At 41.0% G+C, this 22531-nt stretch overlaps 1 protein-coding gene across 13 annotated transcripts in view; it reads right to left on the reverse strand.

Moving 5' to 3' along the window:
* Positions 1-22531, reverse strand: part of wnk1 (WNK lysine deficient protein kinase 1) — a 104941-nt gene that overhangs the window by 76680 nt on the left and 5730 nt on the right. For all 13 annotated transcript variants that reach the window (XM_033037523.1, XM_033037534.1, XM_033037535.1 and 10 more), the window contains exon 2: positions 2783-2955. In XM_033037523.1, the coding sequence (XP_032893414.1) occupies positions 2783-2955 (173 nt within the window). The remainder of the gene's footprint in view (positions 1-2782; positions 2956-22531) is intronic.

Here is a 22531-nt window from a genome sequence, read left to right on the forward strand (position 1 = left end):
ACGTACAAAATCCGTACAGACAGCACCAGTAGTCAGGATCAAACCTGGGTCTCTGGCGCTGCAAGGCAGCAACTCTACCGCTGCGCCACAGTGCCCAAACTTTCCAATTTAACATGAATCTGAGGGCTAACATTTTCACTTAGGTGGTACATGGAACATGCTGCCAGAGCAGGTAGTTGAAGCAGGTACTATAACAGCATTTAAAAGACACGTGGACAGGTACATGTATAGCAATGATTTAGAGGAAAATGGGCCAAATGCAGGCAAATGGCATGGGGCATCTTGGTCGTTTCTATGCTACATGACTCTATTCCAAGAAAAAGACAGTCATAGTTCAAGCCAATGCAAGTTCCCATAGCTATGCCTTCAATTTGGAGAAAGGGAATTAAGTTGTTCAATGTAAGCAAGTGTTCAGCCAGATAGAGTAGCAAAGGAAAGGGGCAAGTTGGGCACGTGTTCAAGGGATAGAAAAGAAACCGTCAAACGTTAGGGTGGGGCAGGTGGAGAAGAGATGGGCAAGCAGATGGGGTAGGATCAGCACAGGAAGGGCCCCACTATTGGATAAATTAATAGGCATAGATAAAATGTAGTACAAGCACAAGTAAAAGCAGGAGAGGAATAAGCATCAATTCCGACTGTCATTTTTTATTCCTGTTTGGCTCCAAGTTGTTAAAGGTCTGTAAAATGGCAAAATGTGCTGTATTCAAGTTTTGTTTTGTTTTTTAAATTGAGAGAGTTCAAAACAACTGTTGGTGCAACTGTTCAAGCTTTTGCCTTGCAGCTTTGTGTGGACTTGTACATTCTCCCCGTGATTGTGTGGGTTTTCAGCCACATCCCTAAGAAAATTAATCCCCAATTCAGAACGAACATTGTCATAAAAAAAATATCAAAGGTCTGTTGTTGAGCATCTAAGAGATTAAAAAAAATTGTAGGGGTACAGGAAAATGAGGGAGAATTGGGCAAATTAATTTAGTCTTCTGGGAGCAAGCATAGACGTGATGTGCCAGATGGCCTCATTCTGTACAGTAATAACGAACAGGTTAAATAACCACAGATTGATTTGGCAGATTGAAATTATAATTTAGAAAGGCAGTAAAACAGATTACATGTTTAAAGCAGGTGCGCTTCTAATATTGTTAAGGAAATAATAATGGAGGGCCTGTGATGCCAGTGTATTTTTTTGCAAAGTCTATTGCAAGGTCCTGCATGGCAGAGTGATTAGGGGAAAATAAACATACGAGTTCCAAGCACGAGAACATTTTGCTTTTTTTTTTTTTTTTTTAAACTGTCTCAATTGGAGTAAACAAATAAACATTCATGCAAGTTTTAGTGATTGCCAAGTTCAGTGGAACTCTATAGCGAGTCTCATGATTTTGGTTATATATCATAATGACCTGGATTTAAACATAGGGACAATGATGTAATGTTTGCTAATGACACTAAACTTGGCAGTATACTCAACAGTGCAGAATAAAGTTCTAGGCTGTAAGAATATATCAATAGATTGCTTCGGTGGGTAAGAGTGGCAAATGAGACAATTTAATTGAATGAGACAATTCCGGTAGGCGGCGCGACTCTCGTCTGCAGCAGCCTCTGCAGTCCGTCTGTGTTTTTATTATTTTATGTCTATGTTTTAATGTAGTTTTTGTTATTTTTGTTGGGGTATGTGTGTGGGGGGGTGGGGGTGGTGTGGGGGGGTTGGGGGTAACTTTTAAATCTCTCCCTGCACGGGAGACCCGACCTTTTCTTTGTCGGGTCTCCGTTGTCGTTGGGGCTGCAACGAGGAGCGGCCTCCAACAGGAAAACCGGGGGCTCTGGTGCTGACTACTCACCTCACCGTCGCGGAGCTGGCCGAGTCCAGAGCGGGTGGAGCTGTGGTGGACGCTGCTGCGACCCGACCCCCGGAGATTCGGTGGCTGCAACTGCGGGTTTGGCGGACGGCACCGGGAGCCCGCGGGTCCCTGGAGGGAGACCGCTTTTCGGGGCTTCATCAGCGGCGACTTCTCCCGCCCGAGTTGCGGGGTTGAAGAGCACCTGGAGCGGGGCCTTACATCATCGCCCCGCGCGGCTTGGAATGGCCGCGGGAGTTTGCGAGCGCACGCCGGGGGCTCTAACATCAAGACCCGGTGTGCGGCCTTGCATCACCCGACGTGGCTTAAATGGCCACGGGACATTCACCATCGCCCGCCGGGGGCTTTGACTTTGACTCTGACATGGGGGGGGAGAGTGCAGTGGAGAGAAAAGTTTTTTTGGCCTTCCATCACAGCAATGTGATGGATGTTTATGTAAAATATGTTGTGTCTTGGGTCTATTTGTTTGTAATGTATGGCTGCAGAAACGGCATTTCGTTTGGACCTCAAGGGGTCCAAATGACAATAAATTGAATTGTATTGTATTGTAAGACAGTCAAGATAGACTGACAAGTATTTTAAATATGTGGTTTGCATTTCAAATGCGTCCAAGGCACCTACACCAGTAGCGATCCATCCTATGTTTATTCATGTACAAAGTTTCAATGTTCAACTACAACAATTTTAATCTATCTTTAAAAACATGCATAACTGTCCTAAGAAAAACATGTAATTAAAGATAAACATGAAAAAATACACATTAAATCAGTTCCTGACAATTATTCCTCATCATAACCAAAAATATTAAATATGCTGTGAATTTCCAGTATTTAAATGTCTTTTTTAAACACAAGCTGTGCATAACAAGCAAATAGTCAAACATGCATGAATCAGAAGCAATAAATGCCAATTCAGATTAAAACTGCACTTACGTTTTCAGAGTACCGGATGTCATTAGTTCAGTCACCAGCACTATACATTTCTTTCCTTTTAATGTTGATTCCCAAGAATCATAAAATCTGACTATATTCGGATGTTGCAAGCCCTTCAACATTTCAGCTTCTTCTTTAAACCTCTGCCTTTCTGATTTTGACAATTTTCGGTCCTGTTAATAGAAAGAAAGCATTAAAGATTGTATCAACAGCAAATCAGTAAATTTGCAAGCAGATAGTTCTGTTTCCAACATAAAGATAATGTGTGGTGTTCTTGGAAGGCAGGTTTATTATCTATATCCTTACACAATGAGTGGATTGTTTATTAATAAAGCTCAATGGACAGTCAAAATACTTGCTGGGGAAACAAACACAGTGAATGAACTAAAGCATGGAGAAATAATTATTTACAGTTTGGGTACACTTTATTAGGCAACTAAAGTGACTGTCAATGGTGCAGCCTATAGAATAGCGGGGATGTGAAATTTAAATATAGGAGATATGATTAGCAGGATTGTCAATTACATGCAAATTGGTGTTGCTGACCCCGAGGGTAGTCTTGGGCTACATGACAATATCAATCAGTTGATACGCTGGATAGAGCAAATGTGGATGGAATTTAACTTGTTAAGTGCAAAATCATGCACTTTGTGAGGGCTAACGTGGGTTGGACATATAGAGTGCAGGGTGGGGATACCAGAAAGTATTGAGACACAGAAAAATAATGGTGTGCAAATCCAAATATCCCCTAAACGTGGCTGCATAGATGGATAAGGTGGGTGAAGAGATGCAGGATATTCACGTTCAATGGCCAGGCAATGAAATGAGAGCCGGAAAGTTATGATAAATTTTTATAAAACACTAAAAAGTACTGCGTAATTTTGTGAAGTGGCCGATTCGGGACCTCCAAGCCGCGGAGTGTACGTCCGTCCCGACATCGGAGTTCCGATCATCCAGATGAGAGGGCTTGTACATCAGGTCATCCGTAGCATCGACTGCGGAGGATTCATGGCCCCGACCACAGATGAACAAAGGAGGATGACTGACTGAACGTTATTGCCTTCCACGACAGTGAAGAATGTTGATTCCACTGTGGTGGGTGTTCTATTGTGTATTGTGCTCTTTTTGATTGTATGGCTGCACGGTAAATCAAATTCCACTGTACCTTAATTGGTGCATGTGGCAATAAATGTGAACTTGAACTATATACACTGTAAATGGATCGATTGTAATCATGTATTGTCTTTCTGCCAACTGGTTAGCATGCAACAAAAGCTTTTCACTGTACCTTGGTACATGTGACAATAAACTAAACAAACTTCTTCAGACAGTATTTATTTGTTTAATGTTGATTCTTGGCAAACATCCAATTTTTTCATATTATTTCTTAAATAAATTTGAAAAGCATGCTTTGTAATCGCCAGAAAGCATATTGCCCTTTACAACTATTTCGCATACACCAAGTCCTCAATGTGCCCGAGGAGCAAGGGCACGGATTTCTCAAATAAAAAAAACTGCAGATAACATCAAGGCCCTCTCCTTTGTACCCAATACACAACCCTCCCTCTCCGCTGCAGCACCCCCACTTTTTTGGTTAGACATGTTTCAACGTCTCCGTCTTTGGACGAGGCGCCGCTGTGCTCCGAGTAACCTGGTCGTGGTTGTTGGAGAGCCGGGGCGGAGGGAGGGATAGAAGCAGAATCAGCAGCAGATGGGGAGCCGGGGCTGGCGAGTGTTTGCTGGGCTGGCGAGTCGCTCGCTGCAGCTCCGGCCATGGAGCAGCCTCAGTGCAAGAGTCCCGGGACGTCGGAAGTATTGCCTCGCTGCCGTGAGAGTCTCTGCGCCGAATTCTCCCCGGTGATCGGCATGGACCAGGCTGCGGCTCGGTACATCCTGGAGGACAACCAGTGGCTGCTGGAAGTAGGTTGCAAGCACTGGGTTGAAGCGGTGGAAGATAGTGGCCTTCAAATAGGGGTGGTTGGAGAAAGCATCCTGCTTGCCTGCTAGATTTTCACTTACTGTAACTGCAGGAAAAATGTTCCCAATGTTGGAGGAGTCCAGAACCAGGGGTCACAGTTTAAGAATAAGGGGTAGGCCATTTAGGACTGAGATGAGGACAAACCTTCTTCACCCAGAGAGTTGTGAATCTGTGGAATTCTCTGCCACAAAAGGCAGTGGCCAATTCACTGGATGTTTTCAAGAGAGAGTTACATTTAGCTCTTGGGGCTATCAAAATCAAGGGATATGGGGAAAAAACAGGAAAGGGGTACTGATTTTAGACGAACATTCATGATCATATTGAATGGCAGTGCTGGCTCGAAGGGCCAAATGGCCTATTCCTGCACCTATTTTCTATGTTTCTATGCCTGAGTATATGGCAATAAAACTCGACCACTTGATTTTGACGCATTCATGCATGGTGGGGGTATAATGTAGTCACAGAGTGACACAGTGTGAAAACGGGCCCTTCGGCCCAACTTGCCCACACCCGCCAACATGTCCCAGCTACACTACCTGCTTTTGGTCCATGTCCATCCAAACCTGTCCTATCCATGCATCAGTCTAACAGTCAAACATTGGGATAGTCCCCGCCTCAACTACCTCCTCTGGCAGCTTGTTCCATACACCCACCACCCTTTGTGTGGAAAAAGTTACCCCTCAGAATCCTATGAAATATTTTCCCCTTCATCTTAAATCTTTCCTCTGGTCCTCAATTCACCTACTCTGGGCAAGAGACTCAGTGCATTGAAATGTATATTTCTAGTGCATTTTAGATTTCTCGAAATTAACGTTTATTTAACAAAATAAAAAAGTAAAGTTTCCACAAACATATACCCCCTTTATTATTGTCATGGTTTGATGACTCTAAATTTAAATCAAAAGAAATGTACTTCAAAAGGAGAATCATACTTTCAAAATACTCAGATTTTTTCTCCGAGCAAAACATAATTTGTATGATTGCAAAATCAGGAAAAGTTATGATTATTTCTTGTCCCTTTTTCCAACTACAAACAAAAAAACACTTTATAACACATTAAAAACATTTTTTGTCAATGTTTCTGTACCGTGGAAGGCACTGGCGTCGATCCGGACTGAGTGGGGGGAGGGGATATATCCCCCCACTTTTGAGGTGGGGGATGGCCTGTATTATTATCCCCCAGTTTTTGGAGGTCAAGCAATAACAAAAATAATAATCACCTGCTCCTATCTCTCATGCAGGCCCTACATTATCTTATACTTCAAACAAAAAACATTGAAATCATACTTTTACAATGCACTAAAACATGATTTTAATACATCAAATTTCATAAAGTCCCTACCATGGGAGGGGATCACCCCCCTTCCACACCCTCACCCCACTAGCAAAAACGCTCCGCGGCCCCTACAAATTACTTGCATTGAATATCACAAGCAGTGATATTCACACTGAAATCACAAGGAGCAAAAATGTTGTTTTCTATCGGAAAATTGCATACCAGGCCACAACTTGAAACAAAGGGTCTGGACACTGATCATAGTATTTATACAAACTTCTGCCTATCCACTCCTCATCTGAATCTGCCCATCACTTGCTAGCTCCTGCTGCACCCCTGACAAAAGCATTATTAGATTATCTGTCACTTATCTCACCATTCACAACTGCCTCTTGAAAATTATCAATTTGGTATTGGTTAAGAAGGAGGAGGATTTGGTATTGGTTGCCACTTGTACCCAGATACACCATACTTTGTTTTGCATGCTAGTCAGACGGTGCTGGCTTGAAGAGCCGAATGGCCTACTCCTGCACTTATTTTTCTAAATCATATCATACACAAGGACACCAGGTAGTGCAAAAGAAAAAATAAACAAAGTGCAGAATATAGTATTGCTGATACAAAGTAAGCTCAACTACAAAAGTATGGATAGTAGATTGCAAATTCATCCCGATTATAGGAAAGATTTGTTCAAGTCCGATAGTGATGGTAAAATAAGGTGTTCTTGAGTCTAATGACACATGCTTTCAGCTTTTCGTATATTTTACCTGACAGAGAGAGGAGGAAAAGAGAATGACCAGGATGCAAGTTGTCCTAGATTATGGTGGCTGCTTTCCCGAGGCAGCATGAAGCATAGATAGAGTTGATGAGGATGGGGGAGGGGAAGTTTGAAGGCTTGTTTGCGAGGTGGGCTGTGCTGCATTCAAAACTCTCTGCAATTGCTTGTGGTCTTGGGCAGAACAGTTGCCATACCATTAAATAAGCTCACATGGTGACCACACTTTAGTCAAGAATCAAGAGTGTTTCATTGTCATATGCATGGAAACTGAACAATGAAATTCTTAGTTCAGCAAGCCAGAACATGAATAATTTCGGAATTCCTGTGTTAATCAAGTTTCATTTTATGCACATAATTTGTATGCAATTATCTCCAAACACTGGTTCTAAACAGAGGAAGCTCATGTTTAAATACTTTTTTTTGTGTAAATTGACTTTGTTGGCTGGACCCTTTGCTGAAGACATTTGACTATTATAACTCATAAGTCTTTCCTTTTGCGTTTTGCCAAGTATTGCAAGCTTGATTAAGCAATTTTTAATATTTGAGGAATGAAGTTGATGTCATGAATTAATTCATGATGGATCTTTTTTAATGACGATGATAATATTCTTGCTATTGAGGGAGTGCAGCGTAGGTTCATCAGGTTAATTCTTGGGATGGCGGGACTGACATATGATGAAAGAATTAGTCGACTGGGTTTGTATTCACTGGAATTTAGACGGATGAGAGGGGATCTTATAGAAATACAATTCTTAAGGATTGGACAGGCTAGATGCAGGAAAATCTTTCCTAATGTTGGGGGGATCCAAAGCCAGGGTTCGCAGTTTAAGAATATGGGGTAGGCCATTTAGGACTGAGATGAGGAAAAACTTTTTCACCCAGAGAGTTGTGAATCTGTGGAATTTGCTGCCAGGGAAGGCAATGGATGTTTTCAAGAGAGTTAAATTTAGCTCTTGGGGCTAATGGAATCAAGGGATATGGGGAAAAAACAGGAACTGGGTACTGATTTTGGATGATCAGCCATGATCATATTGAATGGCGGTGCTGGCTCAAAGTGCGCAAAAAGGAAACAGATAGAGATGGAGAGAAGAAATGAAAGTAGAGGGGAACAATGGACACCATAATTAAAAGGCAGAATTTTTATTAGGAAGTGGGGAGAAGAAGAAAAGGAAACAGTATCAAGTTTCACCCAACATCTGAAGTTCATTCTGGCTAGTCATACCAGTGGATGTCAATGAGCATGGAGACGTTAACAGCCTTAGAATCTCAGGACATAAAAAGTAAATTGTAAACAATTAAGCATGCAAGTTTTGGTTCACAGGTAAAATTTGTATAATTAAAACACATCAGTTTTGGCTGAAGGGATATGTATTTTTTAAGCAAATCATGTTTCCCCAATTCAAATCAGGAATTGGTCCAAATCCTGATTTGAAAGTTTGCATTACTTGCACAATCTAATAATTTGAAAGAAAAGGACAGCAGAGCTCAGAAATGCTGGCCAAAACACATCGTACAACAATTTGGAAAGCCAATATTAAATGTTTGTTTTATGGGAATTAAATCTGGTTATTGTGGAGTGGAAGTTGCCTGTGCTCAGTTTCTTTTAATGTGGGATAGCCATTGTATGCTTACTATACAGGCTTCAGGGCTTGGTTGATTAGAGAAGATATTTTTCACACCACAGGAGTATTATGTACAATACAGGTTTCCTTTATCCAATTATGAAAATGTGTAGGATTCAGCTTAAAGGTTTACTGAACCAATACCTGGAATGAAAGTAATAGAAAACTGCAGATGCTGGAGATCTGAAATAAAAACAGAAATGCTGATAACACTTAGCAGTTCAGGCAGTTTCTATGGAAAGGGAAAGAGTAACTGTTTCAGGTTCTAATAAAAAGTATTAGTGTTAACAAAAATAAAGAGTTGACATTTTAGGTCATAGACTCTTAGTCAGAACCTGAACACACCATCATTTTCCATAGGCACTGCTTAATGTTCTAAGTGTTTCCAGTATTCTTTTACTTTAACACCTGCAATGGACATGTTGAGTTGCAAAGAAGGATTGGATAGGCTAGGCTTGCACCACCTGGAATTTAGAAAAGAGAAAGGGTAGTTGATCGAAAAGAAGATCCTGAGCAATCCTAATAGGATGAATAAGGAAAGAATAATTTTCTCTGGCGGAAGAATCTAGGATCAGGAATAACTGTTAGAAAAATAAGCGGTTACTTGCTTCGGACAAAGTTTTGCTGTATGAGGACTTATTTTAAGCTATTCATTTAGCACTCATTTTATTAGCAAGTTCTTCTCATTGTCTTTTGTAATTCTGCAAAATAAATGATCAACGTGGTTTCTAACATGCTTTCTTATTTTTGATTTTATGTTCATCATCAATTCAGACAAGATCTGTTGAGCTGGACAACCATACAGGCAAAAAAAAGGAAAAGGTTATATTTACCAAAATTATGCATGAATTGTAGGATTTAATACTTGGTACTTGGTTGCTTGGTCCTCCAAATATTCCAACTGGAATTTAAACAGGAGGTGGTGAAGGGGGAACTCAAGCCAGAAAGGGTAATACAAAACATAACAATAATAATGATCTTTAACATAGAAACATCCCCCCACAATGGTTTCCATTATGACGGAAGGCACAATGTCCAGTCCCCATCCCCAGTTCACCCATAGTCGGGCCTATTGAGGCCTCCACAGTTGCCTCTACGGAGGCCCGATGTTCCAGGCCGTTCTCACCGGGTGATGTTGCTCCAGCGTCGGGAGTCCTCTCAGCGGCTTGGGACACCTGGAACGGCCGCTTCCTTACCGGAGACCGCGGCTTCCAAAGCCGACAAGGCCGCGCCGGTTGGAGCTCCACCACTGGCGATCTCATCGAGAGATCCCAGGCTCCCGTTGTTAAGTTCAGCGCCGCCGCCCGCGGTTGGCCGCTCCACAGACCCGCAGCTCCGCGATGTTTTTTTTCTCGGCGGTCTTCAGCTCCAGCGCGGTTACCCAGGCAAGGCATCGCCCGCTCCGCGGTAGCGCTCCAGCGCTGTGCCGCCGCCGAAGCCGAGGTGCTGGGCGGTCCCTCAGGAAAACGCCGCTCCAGGCCCGCTGGTAGGCCGCGAGGACGGGTCGACGGTGCAGCCCGGAGAAAAGCTGCCTCTCCAACCAGGTAGGGACCCTAGAAAGTAGTTTCCCCCACCCCCCCCCCACCCCCCCACATAAAAAAGTCTAGACCTCCTAAAAACAAAACACTAAAACTCACTAAAAATTAAAAAAAGAGTGGAAAAAACGGACAGCTGCTGGCTAGGCAGCCATACACAGGACGGCGCCCCCTAGGTAATACCAGGTATTTAATACCAAATAGACAATAGACAATAGGTGCAGGAGTAGGCCATTCGGCCCTTCGAGCCAGCACCGCCATTCAATGTGATCATGGCTGATCATCCCCAATCAGTACCCCGTTCCTGCCTTCTCCCCATATCCCCTGACTCCACTCTTTTTAAGAGCCCTATCTAGCTCTCTCTTGAAAGAACCCGCCTCCACCGGTCTCTGAGGCAGAGAATTCCACAGACTCACCACTTTCTGTTAGAAAATGTGTTTCCCCGTCTCGGTTATAAACGGCTTACTCCTTATTCTTAAACTTTGGCCCCTGGTTCTGGACTCCCCAACATCGGGAACATGTTTCCTGCCTCTAGCGTGTCCAAACCCTTAACAATCTTTTGGTTTTGTTCATATTGAAAGGGATAAACTATCTCAATAAATCAGTGATTCTGATAAAGTGGAACCACAGTAACAAAAGTGATGATTCATAGAAATGAAGCCATTTAAACACATATTCCATCAAATGTAATGTATTTTCTAAAATAAGTATGCAGCACATAATAAGCAGAATGATAGTATTGAAGGGAGGATGCAAGATAGTTTGCAATCTTTATGGATAGAAGAACATTGGGTGGCAGAGTCAATTGAGTGGGCTGCAGGACCTAAATTGCATTGTGAATATCAGATATGGCAACAGTAGTAGGATTTGACCTTGGGGATGCAAGCGAAAGGCTAATGAGTGCAGAGGAATCTCAAACTTGCAACAGTAGTTACTGGTGGAGTACAAGGTCAGAGTTGGGATACATACTCAAAATTGAAAGGCAGTAATGGAGAGTTCTGGTCCAAAAGACTGGCTAAACACATCGGAAAAGTGACCATGAGTGTCTTAAAGCTAGTTAGCCATTTGTGCCAAATGTATCATAGAGAACTGCATAGAATGTGACAAATGAATGAACAGAAATAGTTATGTTTATTAGTAAACTGTACAAGATATCAGAGAATCCGGTTTTATTTGTTTTGAGATTGAGTGACATATTTAAAATGTTTCTCCTCCATCTCCCCTTATCTCACTTACTTCACAGCGCAACGGACATAGGTATAAAATACAGCAGCTTTCGGCAAAGATGGGATTTACATTTCCTTACACCTCTAATTCTCATCAGAATGATCTGAGGGGCTTCAATTTTCCTGTAGAAGCCTTCAACAAGGAAAACCTTTCTAGTTTCCTTCCATCATTATTCTTCATCACCTGGCTGATCTTAATTTTTACATTGAACGACAAATTCTTTAACACTATTCACTTTCTCCATTTACCTGAAATGTCAATAGTTTCTCACGCAAATGCTGCCACCTTACTTGACAAGTGCTGCCAGCATTCCTTTTTTGTTACAACTTTAAAATTCTAGTTAACCCTTGATTGAAACTCTCAAGTTGTTTATAAAAAAAGTTTCTGAAAATGAATAAGAAAAGGCACTTTGAAAACTATTTACACAAAATCTAATGCATGACATACAATGCCATAATGTTTGGGACAGACCCATCATTTATCTATTTGCCTCTGTACTCCACAATTTGAGATTTGTAATAGAAAAAAAAATCACATGTGGTTAAAGTGCACATTGTCAGATTTTAATAAAGGCCATTTTTATACATTTTGGTTTCACCATGTAGAAATTACAGCAGTGTTTATATACAGCCCCCCCCCCCCCCCCCATTTCAGGGCACCATAATGTTTGGGACACACCAATGTCATGTAAACAAAAGTAGTCATGTTTAGTATTTTGTTGCATATCCTTTGCATGCAATGACTGCTTGAAGTCTGCGATTCATGGACATCACCAGTTGCTGGGTGTCTTCTCTGGTGATGCTCTGCCAGGCCTGTATTACAACCATCTTTAGCTTGTGCTTGTTTTGGGGGCTAGTCCCCTTCAGATTTCTCTTCAGCATAAAAAAGGCATGCTCAATTGGGTTCAGATCGGGTGATTGACTTGGCCACTCAAAAATTGATTATTTTTTCATTTTGAAAAACTACCATGTTGCTTTAGCAGTATGTTTGGGATCATTGTCTTGCTGTAGAATGAACCAATGGCCAATGAGTTTTGAGGCATTTGTTTGAACTTGAGCAGATAGGATGTGTCTATACACTTCAGAATTCATTATGCCACTACCACCAGCAGTTGTATCATCAATGAAGATAAGTGAGCCAGTACCTTCAGCAGCCATACATGCCCTGGCCATAACAGCCCCACCACGTTTCACAGATGAGGTCGTATGCTTTGGATCTTGGGCAGTTCCTTCTCTCCTCCATACTTTGCTCTTGCCATCACTCTGATACATTAATCTTCATCTCATCTGTCCATAAGACCTTTTTCCAGAACTGTGGTTGCTCTTTTAAGTACATCTTGGCACACCTGGCCATCCTATTTTAGTGGCTAAACAGTGGATTGCATCTTGCAATGTAGCCTCTGTATTTCTGTTCATGAAGTCTTCTGTGGTCATTGAAAAATCCACACCCAACTCCTGAAGTGTGTTTCTGATCTGTCGAACAGGTGTTTGGGAATTTTTATTTATTATAGAGAGAATTCTTCTGTCATCAGCTGTGGAGGTCTTCTTTGGTCTGCCAGTCCCATTGCGATTCGTAAGCTCACCAGTGCTCTCTTTCTTCTTAATGATGTTCCAAACAGTTGATTTTGGTAACCCTAAGGTTTGGCTGATGTCTCTAACTGTTTTATTCTTGTTTCTCAGTCTCATAATGGCTAATTTGACTTTCATTGACACAACTTTGGTTCTCATGTTGATAAACAGCAATAAAAGTTTCCAGAGCTGAGAGCTCTCTTATATTATTAACCAAAATTATGCATTTATCCACACCTGAACAATTACAAACACCGTGAAGCCATGTGTCCCAAACATTATGGTGCCCTGAAATAGGGGGGGACTATGTATAAACGCAGTTGTAATTTCTACATGGTGAAACCAAAATGCATAAAAATACCCTTTAATAAAATCTGCCAATGTGAACTTTAACCACATGTGGCTTTTTTCCTATTACAAATCTCAAATTATGGAGTACAGAGGCAAATAAATAAATGATGGGACTTTGTCCCAAACATTATGGAGGGCACTGTAGCTACAAGATGCTATCCAACTGCCCTTTCTACTGCAGCTCTAATGTTTGTTGCACAAACATCTGGACATTAATGCAAAGAGACTACTGCTCTCAAGGGGAGAATAAATCCCATGGAACTATTTCAAAGAGGTATTGTTTATTTCCTCCAAAACACCTATACTGCAATCAACATCACTAAAACTACTTTTTCGCATTGCTTTTTTCTGAGAGCTTTGTGCATAAACTGGCTGCCCACAGTGAACCTAAAAGAGTGAGGTTCAAAAAGCGAGGCTTCAACCTCAGATCAGCTTGGTTGTGGTTTAACTTTTCTAATTTCAATGACATCTGCCTGGATAGGAAAAAAAGCTGCTTACATGTAATCTCCCCACAATAATCAGACACTATTGCTTAAGAACAGCCTGTCAATATCACCACGTGGTCACTGGATTTGCCAACCAATTGCTTCTTTTGACACGTTCAATAATGCTCCAGTCAACAATGCTACATCGCTTATTATAGTTTTAACTTCAAACAAAAATAAAATTTATAGCAATCAAAAGACATTTATTTTTGAACATCCTGCAATAAGCAAACTTCTATTGACAGTCTGAAACTCTCACGCCCCTGACCCCCTATCCCCCATTGACACGATTTCAGCAGATCTAGTTTATTTCAGAGTGCAATTTATATATTTAGAGTAGAAACTTCATGCCTGCAAAAGATTTTCATCTCTTTGGATGAGCTGTAATTAAGGTACACAGCTTCATCTACTAACTTAATATTTCAATCATATAATGACAGGCTCTACATTGAGCTGTTTTAAAAAAAGAAAATCAAATACACCAACTAAATTCACAAGAAAATCACGTCATCCTCTCTTAGCAATGTGACAGTTATTTACAATGACCTTTCAGTACAAAAATGAATATCATAACTGCAGAGCACAATTAGTATTCACAATCCTTTTTTTTGCAAATCTTGAACCTACAATGATGATAGACAAGCTCAATCTTTCAGTTGTAAAAGTACATTGGGAAATCTGACTAAATCAAGCACACCATTAGGTGCCCTGCTAATGCAAAGTGAAAAATAAAACCTGTGATCAGAGCGCCATCTACCGATACCTTTAGAATGATACAACACATAACACAAACCAATCTTTTTGCATGAAAGCCATTCTTGATGACACTTGGTAAAAAAAACCACCATCACACCTAACTCCCTCAAAAAAATGAAACAGTCTGATCACATTACATTACTCTCTTTAAGAAGATGGGGACAGCAATGAGTTAGAGCCATGCAGCACAGAAACCGGCCCTTCGGCCGAACTTGTCCATGTCGACCAAGAATCCCAACCTACATTTGTTCCAACTACCCGCGTTTAACCCATATTCCTCTAAATCGTTCCAATCCTTCAACTGAGGTAACTAGTTTACAGAAGCCAATCTATCTATTATATATATATTATAATAAATTATTATTATTATTATTATTATTTTATTACCAAAACTCATCTAGTTTGTTTGTTTGTATATATGTTTGTTCCCGAAACTCCGCAAAAACGGTACACGATAGCACTACAATTTTAGGCCAACCTTACTCAGCATTGTCCTGTGATGTGCATTAGCCAAGTTTCGTTCAGATTGATGTTATATTTTACAAGTTATTCTCACTTAAAACTTAAATTAACTTTATACAGCGCCCCCACTTGCCGGCCGCGCCTGCGCAGTTGAGGGAAGCCAGTCAGCGCGTCACATTTGAAAATGGCGCCGGTGATACGGCAGTGACGCAAAATGACGCCGTCTCCCCGCGCGTACGCAATGGGCCCGGTATCCGCTCGTGCGCAGGTGGGGCCTTTGCCGATTTTCAGATCGCCATATTTTTTTTTTCACGTGTACTTGCCTGGCCTCACAACAGGAACCCAACCGCTCCACGGGTAACTTTTGTTCTATTTACAAACGCCTCCACGGGTCCTCTAATTCACTTTATTAATTTCTTCTTTTTTTTTAAATAATATTTTTATTAAAAGCATATACATATCATAATCAAAACACATTTCTATCAGTTACATATTGTTAATAGATGGGATTCCAGCTATCAAAGTAGTAAGGGTCCTCATTTATCAATTGCATATTAACTCTGCTTCTATTTGTTTATTTTTTTTAATAGATAGGAAGAAGGAAAAAAAACGATTAAAAAAATAGAATAAATTACCAATAATACAACTTTGGAGATAGGTCCGTAGATTATAAAACATAACTATTCATCTAATCCTGGGTTCAAGCTTCAGTCAGGCTTCCGTGCCGGATGGAGACAATATTCTAGCAAATAATTCTTGTTTGTCAATTAAGACAAGTCTAGTTCTTTCCAAATGTAAGGTCTCTGACATCTCCATAGTCCACGTTTTAATTGTGGGAGTTATTGGATTTTTCCAAAATTTTAGTATTAATTTTTTCCCAGTTATTATACCATAATCAAGGAAGTTTCTTTGGCTTGGTGTAAGTTTTAGGCTTTGTTCTGATATTCCTAATATTATTAGTTTTGAGTCGGGACCCAATTGGGTATTAACAACTTCAGAAACTATTCTAAAAATATCCGTCGAGAGATTTTTGATTTTTATACAATTTACAAAAGTACGAATTGAATTAGCCTCTGAGTATTGGCATTTATCACAGATAGGAGAGATATGTGGGAAAATTCTATTTAATTTTGTTTTAGAGTAATGCAGCCTATGTAGTACTTTAAATTGTATTAAAGAATGTCTGGCATTTAACGAGCATTGATGTATATGTTGTAGACTTTCATCCCAAATATCTTTCATTATAGGTTGGTCTAATTCATTTTCCCATGCTTGTCTATATAATTCCGTCGACGGGACCTCACTATCTAAAAGAGTATTATAAATGTGAGATATTAATTTATCTGTATTAGGATGTTTATTCAAACATTCATCAAGAGTCTCTGGCTCTCTAGTTCTATAATCTTGTGTATGTGTTTTAACATAATCTCTAAGTTGTAGATATCTAAAAAAGTTATTTGAGTGTAGTCCATAATTCTGTTGTAACTCCTGAAATGAAAGAAAAATACCTTTCCTATAAAGATGTCCCACCTTTTCAATTCCATAATTTTTCCATTGTATAAACCCTTTATCCAACACAGAGGGTTTAAATGAAGCGTTATTTACAATGGGAAAAGAGAGTGATAAATAATCCAATTTTAAAGTTTTTTTAAATTGTTTCCAAATTCGTATACCACTATATATTATAGGGTTTTCACAATAGGTTTTTTTTATTCAGTTTTGTGGGAGCTAACAGAATCGAGCCAATTTCAAAAGGCAAACAATCTTCCTTTTCCATCTGTAACCAGTCTGGTTGCTGATCCATATCTTCCAGCCAGAAGTTCATATTTTTAATATTAACTGCCCAGAAGTAAAACAAAACATTTGGTAAAGCTAATCCTCCATTCGTCTTGGATTGACATAAATATTTTTACTTATTCTATGGTTCTTATAATCCCAAATAAAACTTGTGACAATAGAATCAACTTAAAAAAAAAAAAAAATGAAGTGATTGAAAGAGGTACAGTAATTGCAGAAGAAAGATCATCTTTATAGCATTAATTCTACCAAACATTGAGATAGGAAGTGTTTTCCAATACTGAATATTCTTATGCAGTTTATTCAGTAAAGGCGGAAAATTTAAATTAAATAAAGATGTATATTTCTTAGACTCATAAATTCCTAGATATTTAAATTTTTCGTTGACTATTTTAAAGGGGGAATTGTTGCAATGTATGTAAGTTGAGTTCCGTTATTGACATAATTTCACTTTTGTTCCAATTAATTCTATATCCTGAAAATGAGCCAAATTGAGTTATAAGATTTAACAGGTTTGGGATGCTAGTTTCTGGGTTTGTGATGTATATTAATACATCATCTGCATATAAAGAACTGTATCTTTAGTATTATACCCATATATTTCTGAGTGGGCTCTAACACTTTCTGCCAATGGTTCAATAGCAAGGGCGAACAATAACGGGGATAGCGGGCATCCTTGCCTACAACCTCTAGATAAATTAAATTTAGGTGATAACAACTTAATTTCTGCCGTCAACGGCACAACTTTGAACGCGGCAGTCGTGCCTGCGCAGTGCGGGTCCGTCAGCCGCGCATGCGCAGTTTGGTGGAATATTGTGTTGGGGGAACGAGACCCAACGGGTCCGCGCTTGGCCTAGTTAACTTATAAATCTGCATGTCTTTGGGATCTAGCAGGACACCGGAGCACCCAGAGGAAATTCACAGGGTCACAGGAAGAACATGTAAATTCCACAGAGGCAGCACCCAAGGTCAGGATCAAACCCGGGTCTCTGGCAAGTAGGTAGCAGCTCTACCAGCTATGCGATACCTCCTTTCATTTGTCAAGATCAGGACAGTCCTGTACACTGATGCTTAAATGAGCAGAATATAAATTAATTACTTTGGAACACCACAGCAAAACAATTTCAATAGAATTCAGAAATTCAATATTACACATTGGTACTGTATAAAATTCTGAAACTTCAAAAACAGGTTGTGATTTATGGTGAATGGCAGCTCTTAAATTCAATCATGGATTCTTAGAGGTCATAGAGAAATAGATGTACTAATAACTAATGCCACAGGAAAGCAGCAAAGATAATCATTAGAAATCTATGGATTTGGGTGGCAGAATCAGAGCTTGAAGGTCAACACTTTACAATTGGTGGGGGAGAAGAGCAATAGTTGACTGATTGTAATATCACGAGTCTGGTAAAACTGAACTCAGTTGCCCTCAAGAGAAAAAACACACTTACACTTGGAGTCATTCATTTCACAAAAGACAACAGATTATGGTAGTTAGAGGCCACACATCCTAGTCTGAAGGCAGCACGGTAGAAGTTAGTCAGGGTAGTGCCTTAGCATCAACCTTCCATTGGCAGGTCAAACATGGGGACACTCAATGATGACGCCAAAACTGTAATTCTATTTATAACTTCTCAGACTTAAGCAGATAAGTGCTAGGCAATGATCACCTTCAACAGAAGAGTCGCATGTTGGCCTTTATAACAAGAGGAGTCGAGTATAGGAGCAAAGAGGTCCTCCTGCAGTTGTACAGGGCCCTAGTGAAACCACACCTGGAGTATTGTGTGCAGTTTTGGTCCCCTAATTTGAGGAACGACATTCTTGCTATTGAGGGAGTGCAGCGTAGGTTTACCAGGTTAATTCCCGGGATGGCGGGACTGTCATATGCTGAGAGAATGGAGCGGCTGGGCTTGTACACTCTGGAGTTTAGAAGGATGAGAGGGTATCTTATTGAAACATATAAGATTGTTCAGGGTTTGGACACGCTAGTGGCAGGAAACATGTTCCCGACGTTGGGGGAGTCCAGAACCAGGGGCCACAGTTTAAGAATAAGGGGTAAGCCATTTAGAACGGAGACGAGGAAACACTTTTTCTTGCAGAGATAGTGAGTCTGTGGAATTCTCTGCCTCAGACGGCGGTGGAGGCCGGTGTTCTGGATACTTTCAAGAGAGAGCTAGATAGGGCTCTTAAAGATAGCGGAGTCAGGGGATATGAGGAGAAGGCAGGAACGGGATACTGATTGGGGATGATCAGCCATGATCACATTGAATGGCGGTGCTGGCTCGAAGGGCCGAATGGCCTACACCTGCACCTATTGTCTGTTATCTATTGTACCAACTACCCTTCACATTAAATTGCATTACCATCACATAAATCCCAACTGTCTATATTATAGCACTAGCCGTTGACCAGAAATTCAACAGGACCAGCTACTTAACTATGGATTATTCAAGCAAGCCAGATGCTAGGTGCCCAGTAGCAACAACCCAACTCCTTTCCATCATCACATTGAAGGAACAAATCAGGAAAGTGATGGAATTCTCCCAATTACCTGGATAAATGCAGTTTCAACCACACTGAAAGCAACTTAATAGCATCCATGACAAAGTAGCTTGCTTAATTAGCCCCACTCACCAGCCACACTCAACTTCATCAGACATTTAGCACATGCAACCATGAATGCGTTTCTATCCACAAACTTGTGTTATTCAGCCAGAAATTTAGCAAAGTAGCCAATTACTTTTTCCTGAACTCAACCAATATTAAATTAACAACCAAATAGATTAAAGGGGCATAACATAAGAGAATTATATAATCATGTATATATATGGTCTATGCTATATAGACACGCTGAACTGTTCTGTATTTATGCTTACAATACTCTGTATTTCATAAGCAAGAATTTCATCTGGGACACATGACAATAAACTCTCTTGTTTAAGAAGGAACTGCAGATGTTGGAAAATCGAAGGTACACAAAAAAGCTGGAGAAACTCAGCGGGTGCAGCAGCATCTATGGAGCGAAGGAAATAGGCAACGTTTCGGGCCGAAACTCTTCTTCAGAATAAACTCTCTTGACTTGACTACATGAACCTGTCTATTTTTAATCAATCCTTCAACTTATCAAAATCACACTGTAATGTATTTTCAACTTGGGCAGGTCAGAGCAGCAGTAGCAATAGTGTTTTCAATTTGGTTAGGTTTAGCATTACAAAAAGGATAGACCAGAAATAAAATTTAAATTGCAGATCAAGTATAAAGATATCACTTAGCAAAAGTGAACAGAAAGAGCCAAGGTAAACACCATCACATTGGTCAAAGATATTCAAAGAGGAGTTGGAGTCAGAGTATATATGCATGTCCCAGTGAGAAATATGGCAGAATTCTCAATACAAATCTCAATCTCTCCAACACACCAATTGGATGGTCAGGAGCATACAAGATGGAATAGGTAAAAAGAAAACCCGATTAAACTGAGAAAGCAGATTAGGAAGGAAAAAGAATGCATGAAAAATATTCGCAACAAAAAGGGTCTATTAAATTAAAAAACATTTACCCAAATGAAGAGGTACTTACATAGAAACATAGAAAGTAGGTGCGAGAGTAGACCACCAGGTCCGTCGAGCCCGCACCGCCACTCGCTCATGGCTGAACACTAAACAGACACACTTACCCACAAACAGTAGACACAAGACACAGAACACAAGACACTACCCTCCCCTTTATACCGCTATCACCCCTCTCCACCCCAAGAACCTCGCGATCTCCTGGGGGAGGCAAAAAACCGGATAAAAACCCAGGTCCAATTCGGGAAAAAAATCCGGGAAATTCCTCTCCGACCCCAATCCAGGCGATCGACACTTGTCCAGGAGATCACTCAGGTCTTACTATACTAACCATACCTAGGTCCATATCCCTGCCCTCTCCCCGTAGCCCCTTATCCCCTTGGCAGCTAAAAAACCATCTATTTTAGTCTTAAATATATTTAAAGTTTCTGCTTCCACTGCTCCCTGGGGCAGTGAATTCCATAAATTAACCACCCTCTGGGTGAAGAAGTTCTTCCTCATCTCAGTTTTAAAAGAGCCCCCCCTTATTCTGCAACTATGTCCCCTAGTTCTAGTTTCCCCGATCATTGGGAACATCCTCGGTGCATCCACCCGATCAAGGCCCCTCACGATCTTATATGTTTCAATGAGATCGCCTCTCATTCTTCTAAACTCCAAAGAGTAGAGTTCCAGCCTACTTAACCTTTCCTCATATGTCAATCCCCTCATTGCAGGAATTAATCTTGTAAACCTTCGCTGCACTGCCTCCAGGGCTAGTACATCCTTTCTTAAGTATGGACCCCAGAACTGTACACAGTATTCCAAATGTGGTCTCACTAATACTGTGTACAGCTGCAGCAAGACCTCCGTGTTTTTATACTCAATTTCAATACTCAATACTCAATACTTTTCTTTACTTTTTCTGCCATTTTCCAACCTGCCCTCACCTTCACACAATCTATTCCTTCACTCATTTTCTGGACCTCCAAGAGGATAAATAAGCAACAAATCTCCATTGATAGCCCAAGGATTCTCAGTCATCTCAACAATAGGTCTCCTCCATTATCAGAGTAAGGCTAAACACAAATTGGAGGAACAGCATCCCATATTTCGCTTGGGCAGCTTACAGCCCAGTGGTATGAATATTGATTTCTCTCACTTCAAGCAACCCCGGCATTCCCTCTCTCTCTATCCCTCCCCCACCCAAGTCGCACTAGCTTCTTGTTTTCATCCAACAAAAAGTCTAACAATGGCCTGTTTCCTTTATCATCGTTTCTTTTTTGCATATCTTTCATTCATTGTTCATTATCTCTCTACACCATCGTCTATATCTCTTGTTTCCCTTATCCCTAACCAGTCAGAAGAAGGGTCTCGACCCGAAATGTCACCCATTCCTTCTCTCCAGGCATGCTGCCTGTCCCGCAGAGTTACTCTAGCTTTTTGTGTCTATCCTTGGTTTAAACCAGCATCTGCAGTTCCTTCCTACACAATACGTCTTCAAGCATGCCTCCTACAAGGAAACAATCTACTCCAATGAGACAACCCATATATGCCTCAGATGTTTTCATTCTTCCTGAACTGGGGCTTCAAACTGCCATAACTGAATAGCCCTTGACCACATCTCAGTATGCACCCACTCCTCTTCCAGGATAGACCAGATTGCGTTAGTGTGGTGACTTAGCGCTGGCCGGTCCTACTCTTTTATATGTCAATGCCAAGATTGTTGGAATTGCCAATACAAGGATAGTTTCTCAGATCCCCACTTTCCATCCCACCACTCTGCATTCAATGGTAATGCCTCACAACGTCCATCACCAATGAGATTCCACCACCAGACATCTTTCAAAAGGAACAATTTCCTCTGGAATTTCATGTTCTATTCTTCCAACTCCACTTCTCATTGCACTTTTCTATGTATCCATAGAGCACCCAGGACCGTTGGAGACAGCGGTGGAGGGTCAGAGCGGTGAGGGCTTGGGTCGGGCACGGGGCTTGTTCTCGCGGAGACCCAGGACCGTTGGAGACAGCGGTGGAGGGTCAGAGCTTACCAAATCCCGTGACGTTCCACACTCCATAGGGAGGGTTTCTGGGGAAGCCGCTGATTGGTGGGAGCAGACTAGAGGAAGCAGCTGATTGGGTGCAACCTCAGGTTAGCATTTCTGCTTTTTGGTTAAAGGTACAGTGATTTAGTAAGGGTACAGTGAGCTAAGGGAGGCTAGGGAAGCGGAAAATCAAAATGTGACAGGAGGATCCAGAATGTGTGAAGATAAAGCTCTAGATGTAAAAGGGGCAAAAACGGAAAGGAAGGGTAGTAAAAATCATCTGAAAGTGCTTTATCTAAATGCGCTGTACACGGTATTAGTGAG

This window comes from Amblyraja radiata, chromosome 19 (genome assembly GCF_010909765.2).
Source record: "Amblyraja radiata isolate CabotCenter1 chromosome 19, sAmbRad1.1.pri, whole genome shotgun sequence".
In the NCBI taxonomy this organism is placed as follows: domain Eukaryota; kingdom Metazoa; phylum Chordata; class Chondrichthyes; order Rajiformes; family Rajidae; genus Amblyraja; species Amblyraja radiata.